At 43.2% G+C, this 19,145-nt stretch overlaps 1 protein-coding gene across 1 annotated transcript in view; it reads left to right on the top strand.

Annotated features, from left to right (window-relative positions):
• The first annotated feature begins 221 nt into the window (after nt 1–221).
• Nucleotides 222–19,145, top strand: part of LOC115097707 (relaxin-3-like) — a 28,221-nt gene continuing 9,297 nt past the window's right edge. Inside the window, exon 1 of the mRNA XM_029613686.1 lies at nt 222–839. Within this exon, the coding sequence (XP_029469546.1) occupies nt 617–839 (223 nt within the window). The 5' untranslated portion in view covers nt 222–616. The remainder of the gene's footprint in view (nt 840–19,145) is intronic.

Genomic DNA, 19,145 nt, shown 5'->3' with positions numbered 1-19,145 from the left:
CTCTTTAAAATGTCATCTGAAGCCTACATTAAAAAAATAAAATAAAATAACTGCATACAAACAAATGAAACGAATGCTTTCACAACCTGTGAAGTCATATATGGGATTAAAAAAAAAAAGTCACTGTTGCTTGGGGAGAGGGAATAGATGAGTGAAGCCGACTGCCGGTGGTGAGTCAGAAGATTGGTGAGCAGTGAGGGGATATAAGAGAAGAGAGAGAGACGAATAAAACAGAGCGAGGGGTAGGGACCAGACCAGCTGCAAGCAAGGTGTAGAGGCGCGAAAAGGGAGTCCAGCAAGAGAAATTCCCTTTTTTTTTAAATTATTATTATTATCATTATTAGAAAAGGAGGAAAAGCAAATTGAGTAAGGCGCAGGCTTTCGGGTACAGGCGAGCGTGCGGAGGGGAAAGGTGGTAAACGGCGGGAAAAGCGGGCGGTTAGAGAGCGGCGGGGCGCCGGGGGGGAGGTTGGCGCTCGCTGATCCTTTGGCTTCGGAAAAGTTTTCATTAATACTTAGAAAGCGCAAACAAGGCGAAAATCCTCACACCCACCTCGATTCCACAAAAATAAATATATATAGAGAGAGAGGGAGAAAGAAGCTTACGGCGGTCAGGATGCTGAGGCTATCCGCCCGTCACTTGCTCTGCGTCGGCCTCCTGCTGGCCGAATTCCCGGCGCAGGGCCACGGCGGCGGGGAGTACGGGGTGAAGCTGTGCGGGCGCGAGTTCATCCGGGCCGTGATCTACACGTGCGGCGGCTCGCGCTGGAAGAGGCTCTGGGCGGAGGCGGTGCCCCGGGAGCTGCCCCCGCAGCCCGGCAGCGGCAGGAGGAGCGGCGGTGAGTGCAGAGCCGCCGGGCCGGGGCTGTGCGTGTCGCCCTGCTGAACTTTTTCCCTGTCACCCCCAACTTCTGTTCTCCCGAGGCTGTGGCGGTGCCTTAACCCAGGTTTGGAAAGGGAAGTGTTTGTTAGCTTATGTGGCGGGACCGAGCCACTGCTCTCGTCGGGTTTCCCCAGACCGAGCACAGTGACATTTAGAATCTGGTTTAATACGGCTGCTGCCTCCCCCTCCCCTATTCTGGGATTCATTTTAAGCAAATGTTTTCTGCATGAGGAAAAGGGGAAGTGTGTCAATGAAAATAATACTTCATTTTAGGTAGTTACCTTTGGACAAATGGTATAGAAAATAAATGCTTAGTTATTCTAGGAGTACATTCTTAGAATTTAAATTTATAAATCTAGAAGTAGAAATAAAGGTTATTAAACATGATGTGGGCAATAGCTATTTATTGGAACTAACTGATATATTGGAAAAGGTGATGTAGAAACACAAAAGTATTATATAATCTGTGACTGGGTAAAGGGCATCACAACTATGTAAAGCTTGTCCCAAAGGCGCTTAGGGCAATTGAAAAGGTATTGCACACAAATTGTTTGACTTTTATTTCAACACATTCAGGTGGACTATGGCACAGTGATGATTTTGGGCAGGATCCCAATCCAGAACCCTTTTTCACTGTTGGGCACCACAAGAATTTTTCAAACTTGAGCCTCATTTCCTGGCTGCTGATCCCATTCATCATGAGATCAGCAGCAAGGACGTACAGGTCTAACAGTTTAAAAAATGTGATGTTGAAAGGATGGGATAACTATGCTGGAAAGATATGAGGCAGCTTGAGGCAACTGGTGGAGCTCATCTTGCCAGGCACCTAAGAGAGAAGACCATCAGTGCAGCCCTTGGTGGGCTGGTTCACTGAGCCTGCAGAAGGGGGGAGCACATTTCACCACCACACATTGCTCCAGCACTGCAGGCAGAGCAGGGTGAAAATTTGCTGGCTGATACTTCCTGGATGATGATTTTGCAGTGCAGGAGATAAGCATCTAGGAAGTGCTGGCTCATGAATTTTCAACATTTTTTATTTGTAGGGCCCGCACGATCAGATTCAGATAGGATACAGCAGTCTGTGGCAGTGGGACATGCTCTTGCTAAGTTATGTTAGCCGAGGAAGGCAAGGGAGCAGGAGCATGTTGAGAGAAGAAGAAGCATGGGAGCGGATTCTGGAGAAGGGAGGAAAAAAAAACCAAGTTGAAAATAGAGAAGGGGGAGAGCTTAGAGTGGAGAAGGAAAAATGCACAGAGGACATATGTTGGGCAATGGGAGGGAAAGAGACTAGAGAAGAGGGAAAGGCCAGAGGGCTGAGACTGCACAGGAGCAAATTCTGGATGGTTGGGGGGGGGGGGGGGGGGAATGGGAGAAGAGGATGGATCAGATGGCAATTGCGGAAGGATGGAGAGAGATGCTGGAGAAGGGGAAATGGCAGGGGGGAGAGATACTGTGAGTAGGAGGCAAGAAAGAGGCATGGGCAGAGGATGGGGCAGGAAGCATGGGGACTGAAACTAGAGAAGTGGGAAAGAGACAAGGGGGCAGAGACTGGAGAAGTGGATGCAGGTGCTAGGGAAGTGGTTTAGAGGCAGGATGGCGAATGCTGGGGAAGGGGAGGAAAAAGGCAGGAGGGGTTAATGGGACGAGGAGAGAGAAATGAGGGTTGATAGAGGCAAGGGATAGGAAAGTGGAGAGATGGGAAAGGAAGTCTTACAGGGAGGACGAATGGTGTGCACAAGGAGGAAGAGGTAGAGTGAATGGGAAATGAAAAGGAGAGGACTGAGGAAAAATTATGGAGGAGTAGTAGAGGAGAAGGTAATGAAGAGAGAGATGGAGGGAAAAAGGCAGAGTTTGGTGTTGCAATAGTAGAAACAGCACGCAATGAGGAACATCTCCCTGAGCCAGATTTAAGATTATGGTGCCCATAGGTAGAAGAGCAAATAAGGGAATACCAGTGTTTTTTGGACGCCTTAAGAAATTGGTGCTCTAAATCCGGACCTGACTTCACCCCCAATTCCCCCCACTTCGTGCTCACTCCTCTAAGGCCAGTATTTTTTCTTTTTCTTTTTTTTTTTTGTGGTCTGCCTATGGGCCCATCACTGCTCAGGATGGAAGGTCGGCAGTTGGGTGGGGGGTGGAGAAACAAGTTCATGACAAGGGTCAGAGAAAAGATCAGCACAGAACCTTCTCCTTCTGACCCCTTTCCTTCTCTTGTCCATCACCTCCCAACCCGGTACCTTCTTGGTTAGAAAATCACCCCCCTGCTAACACCACTTTATTCAAGGTTTGTAAGTAACAGGGTTAAATCTGGAATTTAAAGCATATTATGCAGACAGTGCCAACTATTTGCAACCAGCCATAAAAACTGTTATAGCATTTTCCTTTCGTTTTGAAATATGAAGATTTAGGAAAGGTGAGATTTATTATTATTGGCGATACGCCCTCTAAAAGAGAGCTTTGCATCTGTTATTTGTGATTTTACCTTTGGCATTCAGGTGATACCACTTGCATTTCCCTTTTTTGAATTAATTATCAAAGTAAATTATTGCACAGTGAAACTAGAATTCAAAATTCAGAATGGGATCTTTTATGAGCTGACCTGGTCAGATAATTAGCTGACATACGAAGGTGAGGAATAGTCTGGCACTACTTCAACAGAGCTGAAACTTCTGATTTTATTTTTTTAAATGGTCTTTAATAAACGGAGCCTAGCTGATCCTTGAAGTCAGAATAGATACTGATTATCTGCTGTAAGCAAGGTTTCTAAAATTCTTTAGGATCCATGTCTTGAGGTTTAAGGAAATCACAGGATTTGCCATAAACTAGTGACATCAAAATCCATATCCAGCTTTGATGTATTCACAACTTTATTGCTAACAGTGAGGTACTACGTGTTTAAAATCCGGTATCATTCTGCTGTTTTACATTTCAGTTTGGTGGTTAAATGTCCTTTATGATAAGTCTCTGGACCAACCTGCACATTTTTCAGGACCTCCCATTTGCTAATAAATCCAGACCCATGGTTTGAGAACTTCTATTGCAAGAAACATTTAAGAGCTCTTTTTCACAGAATAACATTGCCAAATAAGATAGTTTAATAACTTTTTTGGAGACACATTCTTTTTCCTATTAATTAAAGGGAATTTAACAGTATGAGTCAAGGGGGGACTTCAGTTTCAGCTTTAGTAATTTTTGTGATTATTCAGATGCCGAATCAAATTATCATGTTTGTTCTCATGTTTGCTGCTGAAGAGAACCAAATAGGGTAGTACAGTTTCAGTTCAATTTTTTAAAAAATGTCTTTATTTTATTTCAAATATAAATTAATAGTGAAACATGATTTGGTCAGTGGTAACTTAGAGAACATGTAGGCTAAAGATTAGTATTTGTTTCTATATTTTGTTTTTTCTTCCCCAGTCTACTAAAAGTTCTTCCTTTATAGAAATTCAGGAATTTTGTCAATTTCAATTATGGGAATTTATTTGCTTATTTTCATCTATTAAGATTCTGAATGGACTAAAAATTAAATGCAGTGGTTTAGGAGGGGTTGTTATAATCGGAGCATTGTCTTTGAGCCTGAGAACTATAGAACTGATTTTTTTTTTATTTTATTTCTCTGAATTTTTGAATAATAAACCTTTGTTTACCTGTGTAAAGGGCGTAATTTAAAACTTCTCCCATTCTGTGCCTTAGGAAAATTTTTTTTTACTGAATAAAGTCCAAACTGCTATAAAATTTACATTATGGGTGCTTTAAAGTCTAACTTAAGAAGTTTTCTTCTAGGATATATGTCCTAGATTAGCAAAACCAGAATATTAAAACATTCAGCCAGGTGAGTGGCTCAGCTGCATAATGACTTAATGTGTTTTATAGTAGTAACAAGGCACGGCAGGGTGTACATTTGTTGGTAGATATTTACACATCTCAAATGGGCTGTAGGCTTGTTTCAATATCCCAGTAACCATGGAGTTTTTTTAATTGTGATTTTTGAAATTAGGTTGGATTTTTTTCTGCTTAAAATTGCCTTAGTGGACGGATCCAGTTTTTGTTGGTATATTGATATAAATTGGAACCATTTAGAAGCCAATCTTGTAGTAGTAATTTTTTCTAGCCTTTATACAATAATAGGGTTTGACATGGGGTATAAATGACTGGTAGATACTATCAGTCTTTGTATGATTTATGCTAAGAAATAATAATCCTGTTAAGAGTATGTTCTGGAATATACTTCTGAGTTATGAAATCTAACATTTATTTTACTGTAGTTGGACCTATCTTATGTTGCTGTGCTGGGATATCAATATGGGACAGACATTTTTCCTATTGTTTTATAATGTATCATTCAGATTTCTGTGGATGAGGATTTGAGAGAAGCAGTAGTCATGTCATCTTTCTTATACGATATAATTTACAGGCAGGATCATTTATACACATTCATGTCCCAATTAGAAAGATACATATGAAAGAAATCCTGTAGCAAAAGTTGACATCATTTGTACTTCTCTTTGCCGGAGAACGTGGTAAATGCTGCTAGTGTAGCTGGGTTTAAAAAAGGTTTGGACAAGTTCGTGGAAGAAAAGTCCATAAATCATTATTAAGGTGGGGAAATCCTTAGGATAAGCAACTTGAAATCTATCAATCTTTTGGGATCATGCCAGGTATTTATGACCTGGATTGGCCATTGTTGGAAACAGAATACTGGACTGGTTGGACTTTTGGTCTGACCCAGTATGGCAACTACTATGTTCTTTTAAAGTGTTAGGCATATCTAACTTGACATTATACTGTAACATTCAGGGCAGAGTACAATTTACACATCCATAATAAAAACAATAATATTTACAATAGAACAGATAAAACACTAAACAATCAAGACTGATCTGGAGACAATCCAGACAGAAGAAGGAATTGCCAAAAGATTAATTTACTTCAAATGCCATCTTAAGTAGATTGATTTTAAGTTCCTTCTTGAAAAATGGTGAGTCCTACAAGTTCCATGTGTGTTGGGAGTGAGTTCCAGAGAGTAATTAAAGTAACTCCCTCAGAACATGTTAAAGAACCAGCCATTGCTGTCTGGACTGATACTCCTTAAGAACCAATCCCAGACGGGATTCTGGATCAAGGGAGGCTCCCCTCACTACAGGATAAGAAGGGTTAGAGGGACCCCAGGGAGAAGGCAGGAAGCCAGCCTATGCAAGGACTACCTATATCTGATTGGTTTGTTTAATATAAGAGGCTGCTGAGGTAAGCAGTCTTTATGCTGTACTTTTTTCCTTGTCTGTAAATAAACTGCTGTTTGTGTGGAACCAGCTGGAGTTTGGCCTCCTTTTGTTCTGGCGGTTTCCCAACCCATGGCCACTTTTAAGCGTCCACACATGGGGGAAGCAGTGGGACCTCCTGATCTAAGTGAGAAGCACAGAAGGACCCCACAACAACAGAGAAAAAAAACCTGAAATTTTTTTTTTCCTTTTTTTTGGGGCCTGGCAGTTTCAATAGCCAAGCCCAAATTATAACAGGCCAAGGGGAGTAGCCCCACCTGAGCAGACAGGGTCTATTCGGTTAGTAAGGGCAGGACAGGCCAGAAGGCTTTTTTGTTTTTCTGTCTCCTTCCCCGAAGAGGCACAAAGCTTCACTACTTGCAAAGGGAAAAGCTGTCAGTCATTCAGCAGCGCATGGTTCGGAGGGCGGTATCTTCAAAGGATACTAATGAAGCATTAGAGTTAGGGCATCCAATAATAAAAAAAAGTAGTCCATGTGCCTATAATTAAAGACTTATCTGAGCTAAAAGTTTCCAATTTATCCCTGTCAACTGAAAAGCAAAATGTTAATACAAACAAAAAAACACACTTTGAAATGTTTGTATGCTAATGCCAAAAGTCTAAGAAGTAAGATGGGAGAATTAGAATGTATAGTAGTGAATGATGACATAGACTTAATTGGCATCTCAGAAACATGGTGGAAAGAGGATAATCAATGACATATAATTTGTACCCTGGTATAGCACTATCACAATGATAGAGAGAAGCAACTTGGTGGCAGGGTGGCGCTTTATGTCTGGGATGGCATAGAGTCCAACAGAATAAGGATCTTGCAAGAGACTAAATGCACAATCAAATCTTTATAGGGAGAAATCCCTTGTGTGTTGGGGAAGATAACAGCGATAGAAGTGTACTACTATCCATCTGGCCAAAATGATGAGACGGACAGTGAAATTCTAAGAGAAATTAGGGAAAATAATCAAATTGGTAGTGCAGTAATAATGGGAGATTTCAGTTACCCCAGTATTGACTAGGTAAGTGTAACCTCAGGACATGCTGGAGAGAGATAAAATTCTTGAATGGAATAAATGACAGTTTTGTGGAGCAATTGGTTCATGGACCAATGAGAAAGGGAGCTATTTTAGATCTAATTCTCAGTGGAGCGCAGGATTTGGTGCGAGGTAATGGTGGTGTGGCCGCTTAGCAATAGTGATCATAATATGATCATATTTGTGTTAATGACTGGAAGGGGGACAGTAAATGAATCCAAGGCTCTAGCACTAAACTTTAAAAAGGGAAACTTTGATAAAAATGAGAAAATAATTAAAAAAATTAAGGTGCTGCTACAAAGGTTAAGAATGTGCAACAGGCATGGACAATGTTAACAATTACCTTCTTAGAAGTGCAGTCCAGATGTGTTCCACACATTAAGAAAGGTGGAAGGAAGGTCAAACGATTGCTGGCATGGCTAAAAAGTGAGGTGAACGAAGCTAGTTTAGCCAAAAGATCTTCATTCAAAAATTGGAAGAAGGGTCCATCAGAAGAAAATACGATAAAGCATAAGCATTTGCAAGTTAAATGTAAGACATTGATAAGACAGGCTAAGAGAGAATATGAAAAGAAAAGAAGTTGGCCGCAGAGGCAAAAACTCATAATAAACACTTTTTAAAATATATCTGAAGGAGAAAGCCTGCGAGGGAGTCAGTTTGACCATTAGGTGATCAAAGGGTTAGGGAAGGTAAGGCCATCGCGGAAAGACTAAACAAATTCTTTGCTTCATTTTTTATTGAAGAAGATGTTGGAGGTACCCGTTCTGGTGATGATTCAGATGAACTGAACCAAATCACGGTGAACCTGGAAGATGTAGTAGGCCAGATTGACAAACTGAAGAGTAATAAATCACCTGGACCAGATGGTATACACCCCAGGGTTCTGAAAGAATTAAAAAATGAACTTTCAGACCTATTTCAATTAATTTGTAACCTATCATTAAAATCATCTGTTATACCTGAAGACTGGAAGATGGCCAATGTAACACCAATATTTAAAAGGGCTCCAGGGGTGAAAAGGGAACCTATAAGACCAGCGAGCCAGGAAAAATCATGGAAACTGTTACAAAGAATAAAATCACAAAATATTTAGATGGACATGGTTTAATGGGACACAGCCAGCATGGATTTATCCAAGGGAAGTCTTGCCTCACAAATCTCCTACATTTTTTGAAGGGGTGAATAAACATGTGGACAAAGGTGAACCGGTAGATGTGGTGCATTTGGATTTTCAGAAGGTGTTCTACAAAGTACCACATTCGACAGAGCCAGCAGCATAGTTGGCTCTGACAAAACATCAAGTTCCAGTGCCAATGGTGCAGTTGACACATCTGTGCAGCCTTGGCACCATCAGTACACCAATCGCTAGTGCCTTGAGCCCTGGGTACCAGTGATGCACCTGGTGCCTTTAACACATTGAGCCTTGACACTGTCAATGCATCCACCCTCAGCACCATTGACACATCGGGGCTGGGATCTCTCAATGCCTTGAAATTTGGAGCATGGACAAATATTGTTGATATTCTAGACCTCTGTGCTTCTGATGCAGCTGTTCCTCAAATATGCACAACTTTCATTGGGTCCATCAACACATGTCAGTAGATCTGGAAGGAGATACGGTTCATTTACCTCACCACCTAGACTTTTAGAACAAGATCTTTATCTGGACATGCCAGATCCTATTTGTTCAATGTGCCTTTGATCTCCATGCACCCCCTGAGACAGCAGATGCAGTGTCCAGAGGATTTTTAAGAGGAACATATACAGGTTTCAGAAGAAAACATTCTTCCTTCGACGCTTGGACAGAAGATACAACAACCCTCAGAACAAGTAGAAGAGATAATGATTTTCTTTGCCTTCCTGGCAGCTAAGGATAAGGAGGGAACTCTTCAACCTCTGTTGCGGTCGCCACCGCTGCCCCCTTGCTAGCTATGTTCCGGGCTCACCTCCACGGTCGGGAACGCCACCCCCGCGGCTCTGCTGAGCACCCTGGGCGTCCGCCATTGCTGGGTCGTCTCGCTGCCGCTCCGCGCGGGGACACGCGTTATGGACGCACGCTCACCGGAAGCCGGACCCCGTCTGAGCTAATCAAGCCACGCCCCAAGCCCGATATAACCGGTGTCCCGCAGTCCTCTCATTGCCTTGCAACGAGGGTCAGCTGCTGACCTCTGCTCATACCTGACTCTGCTTCTGCCTGCCGCCAGCCACCGACCTCTGCTCGTTCCTGACTCTGCTTCTGCCTGCCGCCAGCCACCGACCCCTGCTCGTTCCTGACTCTGCTTCTGCCTGCTGCCAGCCACTGACCTCTGCTCGTTCCTGACTCTGCTTCTGCCTGCCGCCAGCCACCGACCTCTGCTCGTTCCTGACTCTGCTTCTGCCTGCCGCCAGCCACCGACCTCTGCTCGTTCCTGACTCTGCTTCTGCCTGCCGCCAGCCACCGACCTCTGCTCGTTCCTGACTCTGCTTCTGCCTGCCGCCAGCCACCGACCTCTGCTCGTTCCTGACTCTGCTTCTGCCTGCCGCCAGCCACTGACCTCTGCTCGTTCCTGACTCTGCTTCTGCCTGCCGCCAGCCACCGACTCTGCTCGTTCCTGACTCTGCTTCTGCCTGCCGCCAGCCACCGACTCTGCTCGTTCCTGACTCTGCTTCTGCTTGCCGCAGCTGCCACGCTCCTGCCCTCTGGACAGTGCCTCCTGCAGGCCAGGACGGGAGCCACCGCCAGACTGCATTGGGTCCTGACTATCTCTACTGTTTGTGACTAGCTCAATGGGACTATGTTCTGACTGATAACAGAGCAGAATATCCACCTTCACTACCCTGCTCATCAGGCTTTTAAAGCAAAGAAAGAAATCCAAACGACTGTATGTGTTGTGTATAGTGGAATAATGAGTATAGTTCCTGCAACTTGGGTAGCTGGTCCGCCAGACATCTGCCAAGTCCACCCCTTGCACAAGAAAGGTAAGCCCCTTATTAGACTCTGCTCCTCTCCACCCTCCCTTCAAGATCTGTTCAGAGCCGGGTCCAAACAGATGTTCCAGTTTCCCACAGAAATAATAGGGTGCACAGAAAACCTGGCCACTATTGCTTCCAGCTGCGCATAAAAGACATTCTGGTTGTTGTTTGACCCAAAGACATTAACTACAATCACCGGCTGTTCACGAAGGGTCCCCTCTATAAAGACATACCTATCCTTTGGGTCTTTTTGGACTTTATGAACCCATAGAGGCAAAGCCCTATGTATAAGGATGCAGACTCCCTGCTTTTGAAGTTGTATAAAACATAGTACACTTGACCCACCCACTCTCTTTTAAGCTTATCATTATCTTGTTCAGTTAAGTGGGTCTCCTGCAACAGCGCTCTTTACATCGATCGTCTCTTCAGGGAGTGGAATATACGTCTTCTTTTACTGGAAGAGGAAATACCATGGACATTGCAGGACACCAAATTTATTTTTGAGCTTAGCCATTATCAAACCATATTCAAATCAATTGAGAGCTCAAGCCCACAATCCCACACCACCATCTTGCGTAGCCATGAGGTACATACAAGGAAAGAACAACTTATCTGCCTATTTTTTTTTTAACCTATATTTAAACACCCAGGAACAGACCCACCACAACCCCCCAGGGCTTAGAAGAGGCAGGACCTAGCTCACCGCTTATTACTACTGGGCCAGCCTTCCCACAACGATCGGAGCTCCCTCGGGGCCAAAGTTCTACAACCCCACTCCAGCCATATCTCTTCTTCCCCTCAGTTCCCCTCTTCCCTTTGAACCCCCACCCTCTCTCCATCCATTAACTCCCTATCTCCATAACATGAGTCCAATGCCACATCCTTGCCCAATCGATCCTGCCCTCTCCATTCCTCTCTCCCCCTTCCCCATCCACCCCCAGATTTGCAGCCTCACAAAAAGGAAACCTTAAACATAAATAAATATACTGAGATGTTGAGTCATGTTTGAAGCATCCTGCTTGTTGAGGCTACCCTGTGATGTTTCCAGCGGGTGAAAAATGTATGGACAAGACAAGTGCATTCAACATCTACTGAAACGGCAAAGGGAAATCCAAATGCCAGAATACCATACACCACTATGGCAGGAAACAGAGCCCATACAGCCCCCATCTGTTCTGTGCACGATCTTGTGGCAGCTGTGCATTTAACGCTCTTTTCCGATGTAAACCATGCCTGCTTCCATCAGGCCTTCCTCCCTCCAATCGTCTGAGTTGCTAAGGGCACCATAAGTACATAAAGTTCAACAACAATCCACGCATCCAAAGAAAGTACCTGATGAGAAATACAGGCCAAAAAATGCTGAAGCAAATCATCCCCATCTCCAACCCCGATCATAGAGTCCCAGAAAACTACCGCCAAGCAAAAAAATCAGCTTCGTGAGACAAAAAACCAAGAAACAAAACAAAAAAAAAAAGAAAAGGAAAAAATAATTTGGAGATACTGCCATACCAACCAAATATACCAATTTTCAGTGTCCGCTCACCACTCCTCTCCCCGGCAATACTGCACCCTCAATCAATCCCCCTCCAAGAGTCATATCTCAGGCAAATTGTCCGCCCTTCTTTGCCTATATGCAGGCAGAGCCTTCCAAACCTGCCCTAGGTATCTCTGCACCTCTGCCGGTGTGTCAAAAATCTTGGGCTTATTATTAATGAAGACTTCAATCAAGCTAGATATAGCAAGTCATACAGCAAGCTTGATACTGTAGGATTTTTTTTATTGTGGCATATCCAGCTTTCTTTTTTTGCACAGCTGCCAAGAAATCCTGGAAGAACATCATCTTCCAATTTTAATACATGATCTCCCCTTTCATGCGTGCCGCATCATATATGTGGGCCTTGTCAGGGAAGGCATGAAGCTGTATAATAACTGCATGGCTGCTCACCTGGGCCTGAAGCTAGCACCAAAGCAAAATGGGCTCTCTCCAACTTTATATAGCCTTCACTTGTAGATAGCCTCAATCCCAACGGCATCCATTCTTTCAAAGAATGCCAGCGGTGCCGAGCCTTCCTCACTCTCCAGGAGACCCACCAGGCAGAATTTTCTTCGGCGTCCCCAATTCTTTAAATCATTGAGTTTCTCGGTAGCCTCTAAGCTGCCAGTCCAGGGAATCTACCTTGTACCTGACCTCTGTCAGCAATAGCTCAAGGTCCTCCTCCCAGTTTCAACTCTTTCAAGCCGCAAAAAGTTCTGTACAGAGGCCACAAGTTCAGCAACTTTTTCCACCACTACCTGATTAATGTTTGCAGTAAGTTTTATAGAAAAAGGATCAAACAGTTTCTGCAACTGCTTTGGGGTGTCAGCTAGCATAGCAAGAGCAGGCCACTCGTCATCTGAGGTCTGCTGCTTGGCCTGCTCCCTGCCCTTGTTCAGCGGCTTTAGACCCAATATTTGTGATTTGCCTAACTTGTCAGCCCACATGGCAGGTGGCGACTTAGAAGGCACATCTTTAGACATCTCTGGGGCCTTATATCAGAAAAGAGTGCTTGGGATGATGAAGGATTTTGTACCAGGGACTCAGACACCAGCCACGAGCATCCTCACCCTTCAGCACATCACGCGATCTTCTCAGAGTCATTTTTATCTGTGTGCTCTTTATTTACTGTAAACATATTTGGGCTTTTGCAACTTTTACACTCATCTCTGTATTGCGACATTTTAATTTACTGTTAAGTTTAGACTACTTCATCTGCTACAGAATTCTGCAGCCAGAGGACTCGCTGAAAAACAGAAATATGACCATATAACTCTCATCTTAGTTAAACTTCATTGGTTACCAATTCAGTACAGGATACATTACAAAATAGTAGCCCTAGTTCACAAAATAATTCACAATAATGATTCCCTATGGTTTGATATCAGACTGCATATTTACTCTCTGCAATGTAGCCTATGCTCCACAAATAAAGGTCTCCTAAGTGTGCCATCAATCCAGCAGGCACACCTAGGAGAAGTCAGGGACAGAGTAATCTCTGTATCAGGTCCCATACTATGGAACACAATGCCTGATAAGCTGCGACTTACATGTGACCTGAGAGAATTTTAAGAATATTTTAAAACCTGGCTCTTAAAGCAGGCCTTCAATGAACTGCTAAGTGCAGAATAGGATCTCAGACAGTGCTTGCAAAAGAATAATATAAATGTCTAAACTCTATGACTTGTATTTGATGGTTATGTTTTGATTTATGTTGACTTAAATGTGATGTTTTTATGAATGTTTTAATTGTAAACTGCTACAATCTGTTGAGTACATGGTATATAAGTAATTTTAAATAAATAAATAAACTTGGTTTGCCAGTATCCTTTGAAGATACATTATCTCCATCCGAACTATGCGCTGGTGAGCGACTATCAACTTTCTCCCACGTTGTAGTTCAAAAACTGTTCTATCTTCTTTTTAAACGTTAGCCTCAGTGGCCTAGCTTCACTTTGGTTATAGTGAAGCCCAGCCTGTTGGAATAGGTTTCCCCTTCACCCAGAATGTTTCCCAATTCCTATCAAATATAAAGTTTTCTTTCCTTTACCATCATTTCTATCCATAGATTGGAACTCAGTCTGCCTCTGAGATCCTGCACATGGAATGGGCAGCATTTCTGGGACTACAACCTGAAGGTTTTGGGTTTCAATTTCTTACCTAAAAGCCTTAAATTAGCCTCCAGAACTTCCCTTCTACACCTTCCTATGTCATTGGTATTCCCATGTACCATGACAACTGGCTCCTCCCCAGCACTGTCTAAAATTTTATCTAGGTGGTGTATGAAGTCTGCTACAGGCACACCAGGGAGGCAAGTTACCAAGCGATCCTTATGCCTACCAGCTGTCTACTTCAGGAACCAATGAGAGAGGGAGCTATTTTAGATTTAATTCTTAGGGGAACTCAGGATTTGCTGAGAGAGATAACGGTGGTGGGGCCACTTGGCAATAGTGATCATAACATGATCAAATTTGAACTAATGACTGGAAGACGGACAAAATGTAAATCTACAGCTCTAACACAAAATTTTCAAAAGGGAAACTTTGATAAAATGAGGAAAATATTGGAAAAAAAAACCTGAAAGGTGCAGCTACAAAGGTTACAAGTGTGTGGACATTGTTTAAAAATATAATCTTAGAAGCACATCCAGATGTATTCCACGCATTAAGAAAGGTGGAAGGAAGGCAAAACAATTACCGGCATGGTTAAAAGGTGAGGTGAAAGAGGCTATTTTAGCCAAAAAGCATCCTTCAAAAATTTGAAGAAGGATCCATCTGAAGAAAATAGGAAAAAGCATAAACATTGTCAAGTTAAGTATAAAACATTGATAAGGCAGGCTAGGACAGAATTTGAAATGAAGTTGGCTATAGAGGCAAAAACTCATAATAAAAAGTTTTTAAATTTATCCGAAGCAAGAAATCTGTGAGGGAGTTGGTTGGACCATTAGATGATTGAGGGGTTAGAGGGGCTCTTAGGGAAGATAAGGCCATTGCAGAAAGATGAAATTATTTGCTTCTGTGTTTAAAAATGAGGATGTTGGGAAGATACCAGTTCCGGAGTTGGTTTTCAAGGGTGATGAGTCAGATGAACTGAACCAAATCACTGTGAACCTGGAAGATGTAGTAGGCCAGATTGACAAACTAAAAAGTAGCAAATCACCAGGACCAGATGGTATGCATCCCAGGATTCTGAAGGAGCTCAAAAATGAAATTTCAGATTTAGTAGTTAAAATGTGTAACCTATCATTAAAATCATCCATTGTAACTGAAGACGGGAGGGTGGCTAATATAACCCCAATATTTAAAAAGGGCTCCAGGGAAATCCGGGAAACTGAGCCTGACTTCAGGGTTGGGAAAATAGTGGAAACTATTCTGAAGATCAAAATCACAGAGCATATAGAAACATATGGTTTAATGGAATACAATCTGCATGGATTTACCCAAAGGAAGTCTTGCCTCACAAATCTGTTTAATTTTTTTGGAAGGATAAAGGTGAACTGGTAGATGTAGTATATTTGGATTTTCAGAAGGTGTTTGGCAAAGTCCCTCATGAGCAGCTTCTAAGAAAACTAAAAAGTCAAGGGATAGGAGGCGATGTCCTTTGGTGGATTACAAACTGGTTAAAAAACAGGGGGGGGGGGCGCTGTTCGGCAGCCGATGAGAGCGGTTGCATAGTTGTGGAGCTCCGTCCCTCCCAGGCCGAGTAAACCACATAATTAGCTTTTTCTCCCTGAGTATTGACTCGAACCACTGTATGGGAAATTGGTACAGCACCCAATAGCTGATTATGATGACTAAAAAGAAGACTACTGATTTGCGCCAATTTTCCTATGGGAAAACTTCACGGAACAAGGCCCAGACAGTGACGAGCAGGCGAGGCTCAATTTAGAAGAGATCGAAATGCTTGAAGAAGCCTGCGGCGTTGCCCATATGCCAGGCACACCATCGCCTGCTGAACCGCTTACTAGGGATGAAATCCAGCAGTGGTTCCTGGAACTACATTCAGATCTCAAGCAATATAAATTGGAGATCATGGTATCAGTGGCAGATCTCAAGGAGGACTTTGCATCACTGGGAATGCGTGTAGATGATATAGACACGCGAGTGGATAGCCATGGCGAAGCGATCAACCAACTGAACTTGCAACAATCTTCTTTAACAGCGGAACTTGCAGCACTCAATGACAAAGTGGAGGACCTCGAAAATAGGAGCCACCGGAGTAATCTCCATATACGCGGAGTCCCAGACAACCCTGAATTTGCTGACGCGCATGAAATTGCCCAACAAATATGTTCTTACATGCTATCTTTTGCTCGTGATACCACCCCCGCTCTCAACCCGATTTTACCGGCGGTGACCTGGAAAGGGCACATAGATCCCTGGGGCAGAGGAGAGATCAGTGCCCTAGGGATATTGTTCTCTGTTTTCATAGTTACTCATTGAAAAACCAGATTTATGAAATTGCTCGGAAATAAAAAGACATTCAATGGAAGTATCAAACCCTGGCAATCTTTCAAGATCTTTCTCCTACAACACTGAAAAAGCGATACGAGCTGAGGGAAGTTACTTCCAATCTGCGTACATGTGTCATAAGGTACCACTGGACCTACCTTTTCGCTCTGCAATTCCAGACCCACGGAGTGACCTATCGTATAAAACCTGCTGCTGAGGCCTTCCACAATGCACAGCTTCAACATACCTTCCAAGCACCTAAAAAGGCCACCGCACCGCATAAGCTGGACACGGCCCCATGCTGGCAGAGAGCTGAAAAAGGAGGGAAAAGGCTGCGGCGTCAATCAGGCACTCGCCATCCTACTGCGCAAGATAAAGGCTGAGAAGACATCCCACCGTTTCCATCTATGGTTGGAGAATTAATATCAGTGCTAGAGGCACGGTTCTTTTTCTTCTCAGTGACCTACTACAGTTCTTTGGGGGACAGTTTCACTAAGTTTGCAGTTCTGGTTTAGAGCTACAGCATTTCAGGGATGAGGTATACTCGTTTTATTTAATGTGGTTGGATAATGTTGTATGCATATGTAATTAATTAAGGCCTAAGGAGGGAAATTGCAAGGAGGGCGACCGCTTTACTTCGGATGTCCATGACCCTCGGGAGTACGTTATCTCGCAGGAAGTTGGCGGGATATTCTGGGACTAATGGGAAAGACATCAGGCTATGTTACCTTTATTTCTGTTTGGAAGGGAAAAGTCGATGTCAAATAACTGGGAGACATTTTGAGTATATGGAAGGCAGGGCTAAGAAGGGGCATCACAATGTGGGGGGAGGAACCAAGTGCTATTCTGGCAAGATACTACTTTTATGTTATCTGATTAATGGTGACATGTATTTTTTCACTTAATGTGAAGGGGATGAATACCCTGCGAAAACGCTTACTCCTAAAAAGGGATTTAGAGTCAAATAGCTGCCATAGCTTTAGTACAAGAAACGCATGTCCAAAAGCGTTATGAGCGCCTTTTGACCTTCCCATCCTACTCTAGTGCATATTGGGCTGCCAGCACAAAAATATCACAATACTCGGGAGTGGGTATACTGTTTTCTGATTCATTTGTCCATGAGGTGGTGTTTCAATTGCTGGATCCGCAAGGCAGATATGTCCTCCTAAAAATTAAGGTAGGCATCCGGGTACTCACAATCCTCAATGTGTACTTTCCCAATACCAAACAAGTCCCATTTTTGAAAACTATTGATAAATTATTACTTCTTCACCATGAAGGGGTGATTTTACTTCTTCACCATGAAGGGGTGATTTTAACGCCACTATAGATCCTAGTAAGGATAATTCATCTAATACAAGCGTGGCCTCAAGTCTTCGGTCTGCTTGGCTAACTTTCTTGGATAAATGGTGTTTGGATATCTGGAGGCAATGCTGTCCCCATTCGCGCTCTTATACCTTTTTTTCCGCACCTCAAGGTACTTATTCTAGAAATGATTATATTTTTGTATCCACACATTTACAGAATACAGTTGGCAAAGTAGGCATAGATAATATAACTTGGTCGGATCATGTGCCAATTTGGGCGGAAGTAAATTTAAGAGACGCTGATCAGGGGTATCGAGCGTGGAGGCTTAATGATAGCATGCTGAAGGATAAAGCCTTTGTACAATGGATTGAGGACCAATTGTCGGAATATTTCTGGGCCAACTAAACTAAGGGTATGTCGCCCACAACAATTTGGGATTGTTCCAAAGCAGTAGCAAGAGGTTTATTTATTGCAAGGGCAGCTTATTGTAATAAAGAAAGGGAGAGACAACATATGTTATTATTAGAAGAGTTGGAAATCCTAACTAAGCAGCATATTTCCACTAATTCAGATATTATCTATCAACACTTATTGAAGGTAAAAGATAAGCTGCAATCCCTTGACGATGAGGCCATCAGTCATCACCTGATGATCCTCAAACAACAATTCTTTGAAGGAGGAAACAAGGCTGGGAGATACTTAGCCCAAAACTTGAGAGCAGTCCGAGCACAGACGGTGGTGGCCAAAGTTAAAAACACGCAGGGTGTGTTAGAAACCACATCAGACAGATCCGCCAATCTTTTACTGAATTTTATAATCAGTTATACTCCCAAGATGATTCTATCACTGACTCCAAAATTAGCACATATCTGGACTCGTTGACCCTGCCAGTACTAACCACCAATCAGCAAGAATATTTAGACAAGCCAATCGAAACCTCAGAGGTTCTGGAGGCGATAAAAAATTTAAAAGTTGGAAAAGCACCTGGATTGGACGGTTACACTGGCAAGTATTACTACAGTTGTGCACGCACGCTTGTTGGTCCCCTAACAGAAATGTTCAACTCCCTCCGTGGAACAGCTGTGATAGCCAAGGATGCTAACACAGCAGGCATCACTGTCCTAGCCAAGCTGGGAAGAGACCCCTCACATTGTGGCTCCTATAGGCCAATATCCTTGATCAATTTAGATCTGAAGATTTTGGCTAGAGTTCTAGCTGCTAGGTTAAATGGGGTCCAACCTGGTTTGGTACACACAGATCAGGTGGGTTTTGTTCCGGGCAGATTAGCTGCTGACAACGGTCACAGAATAGTCGATATAATAGATATGGTTCATCAAACTAATACACCTGCCATTCTTCTCTCATTGGACGCTGAAAAAGCGTTCGACCTAGAACATTGGTCTTTCTTTTTCAGACACTAAGGCACATGGCCTTTGGTTCACATTTCATCAATTGGATTAAAAAGCTGTATGACCAACCTTGTGCAAGAGTAAAGGTTAATTGTAGTTATGGCAACCCCTTTCCAATTAAGCGTGGTACTAGACAGGGATGTCCACTGTTGCCACTTTTTTTTGCATTGTTTTTAGAACCCTTTACAACGAGGGTCAGGAGGACTGCCACCATAAAGGGTATGCAGCAGGGTCTGAACCATTTTAAGATATCGCTATTCGCTGATATCATGTTTACCATCACAGACCCATGTTTTTCGCT

Source organism: Rhinatrema bivittatum, chromosome 1 (genome assembly GCF_901001135.1).
Source record: "Rhinatrema bivittatum chromosome 1, aRhiBiv1.1, whole genome shotgun sequence".
Taxonomy (NCBI): domain Eukaryota; kingdom Metazoa; phylum Chordata; class Amphibia; order Gymnophiona; family Rhinatrematidae; genus Rhinatrema; species Rhinatrema bivittatum.
Note: the sequence above shows the minus strand (reverse complement) of the source record. Positions and strands in the feature narration are given on the sequence as shown.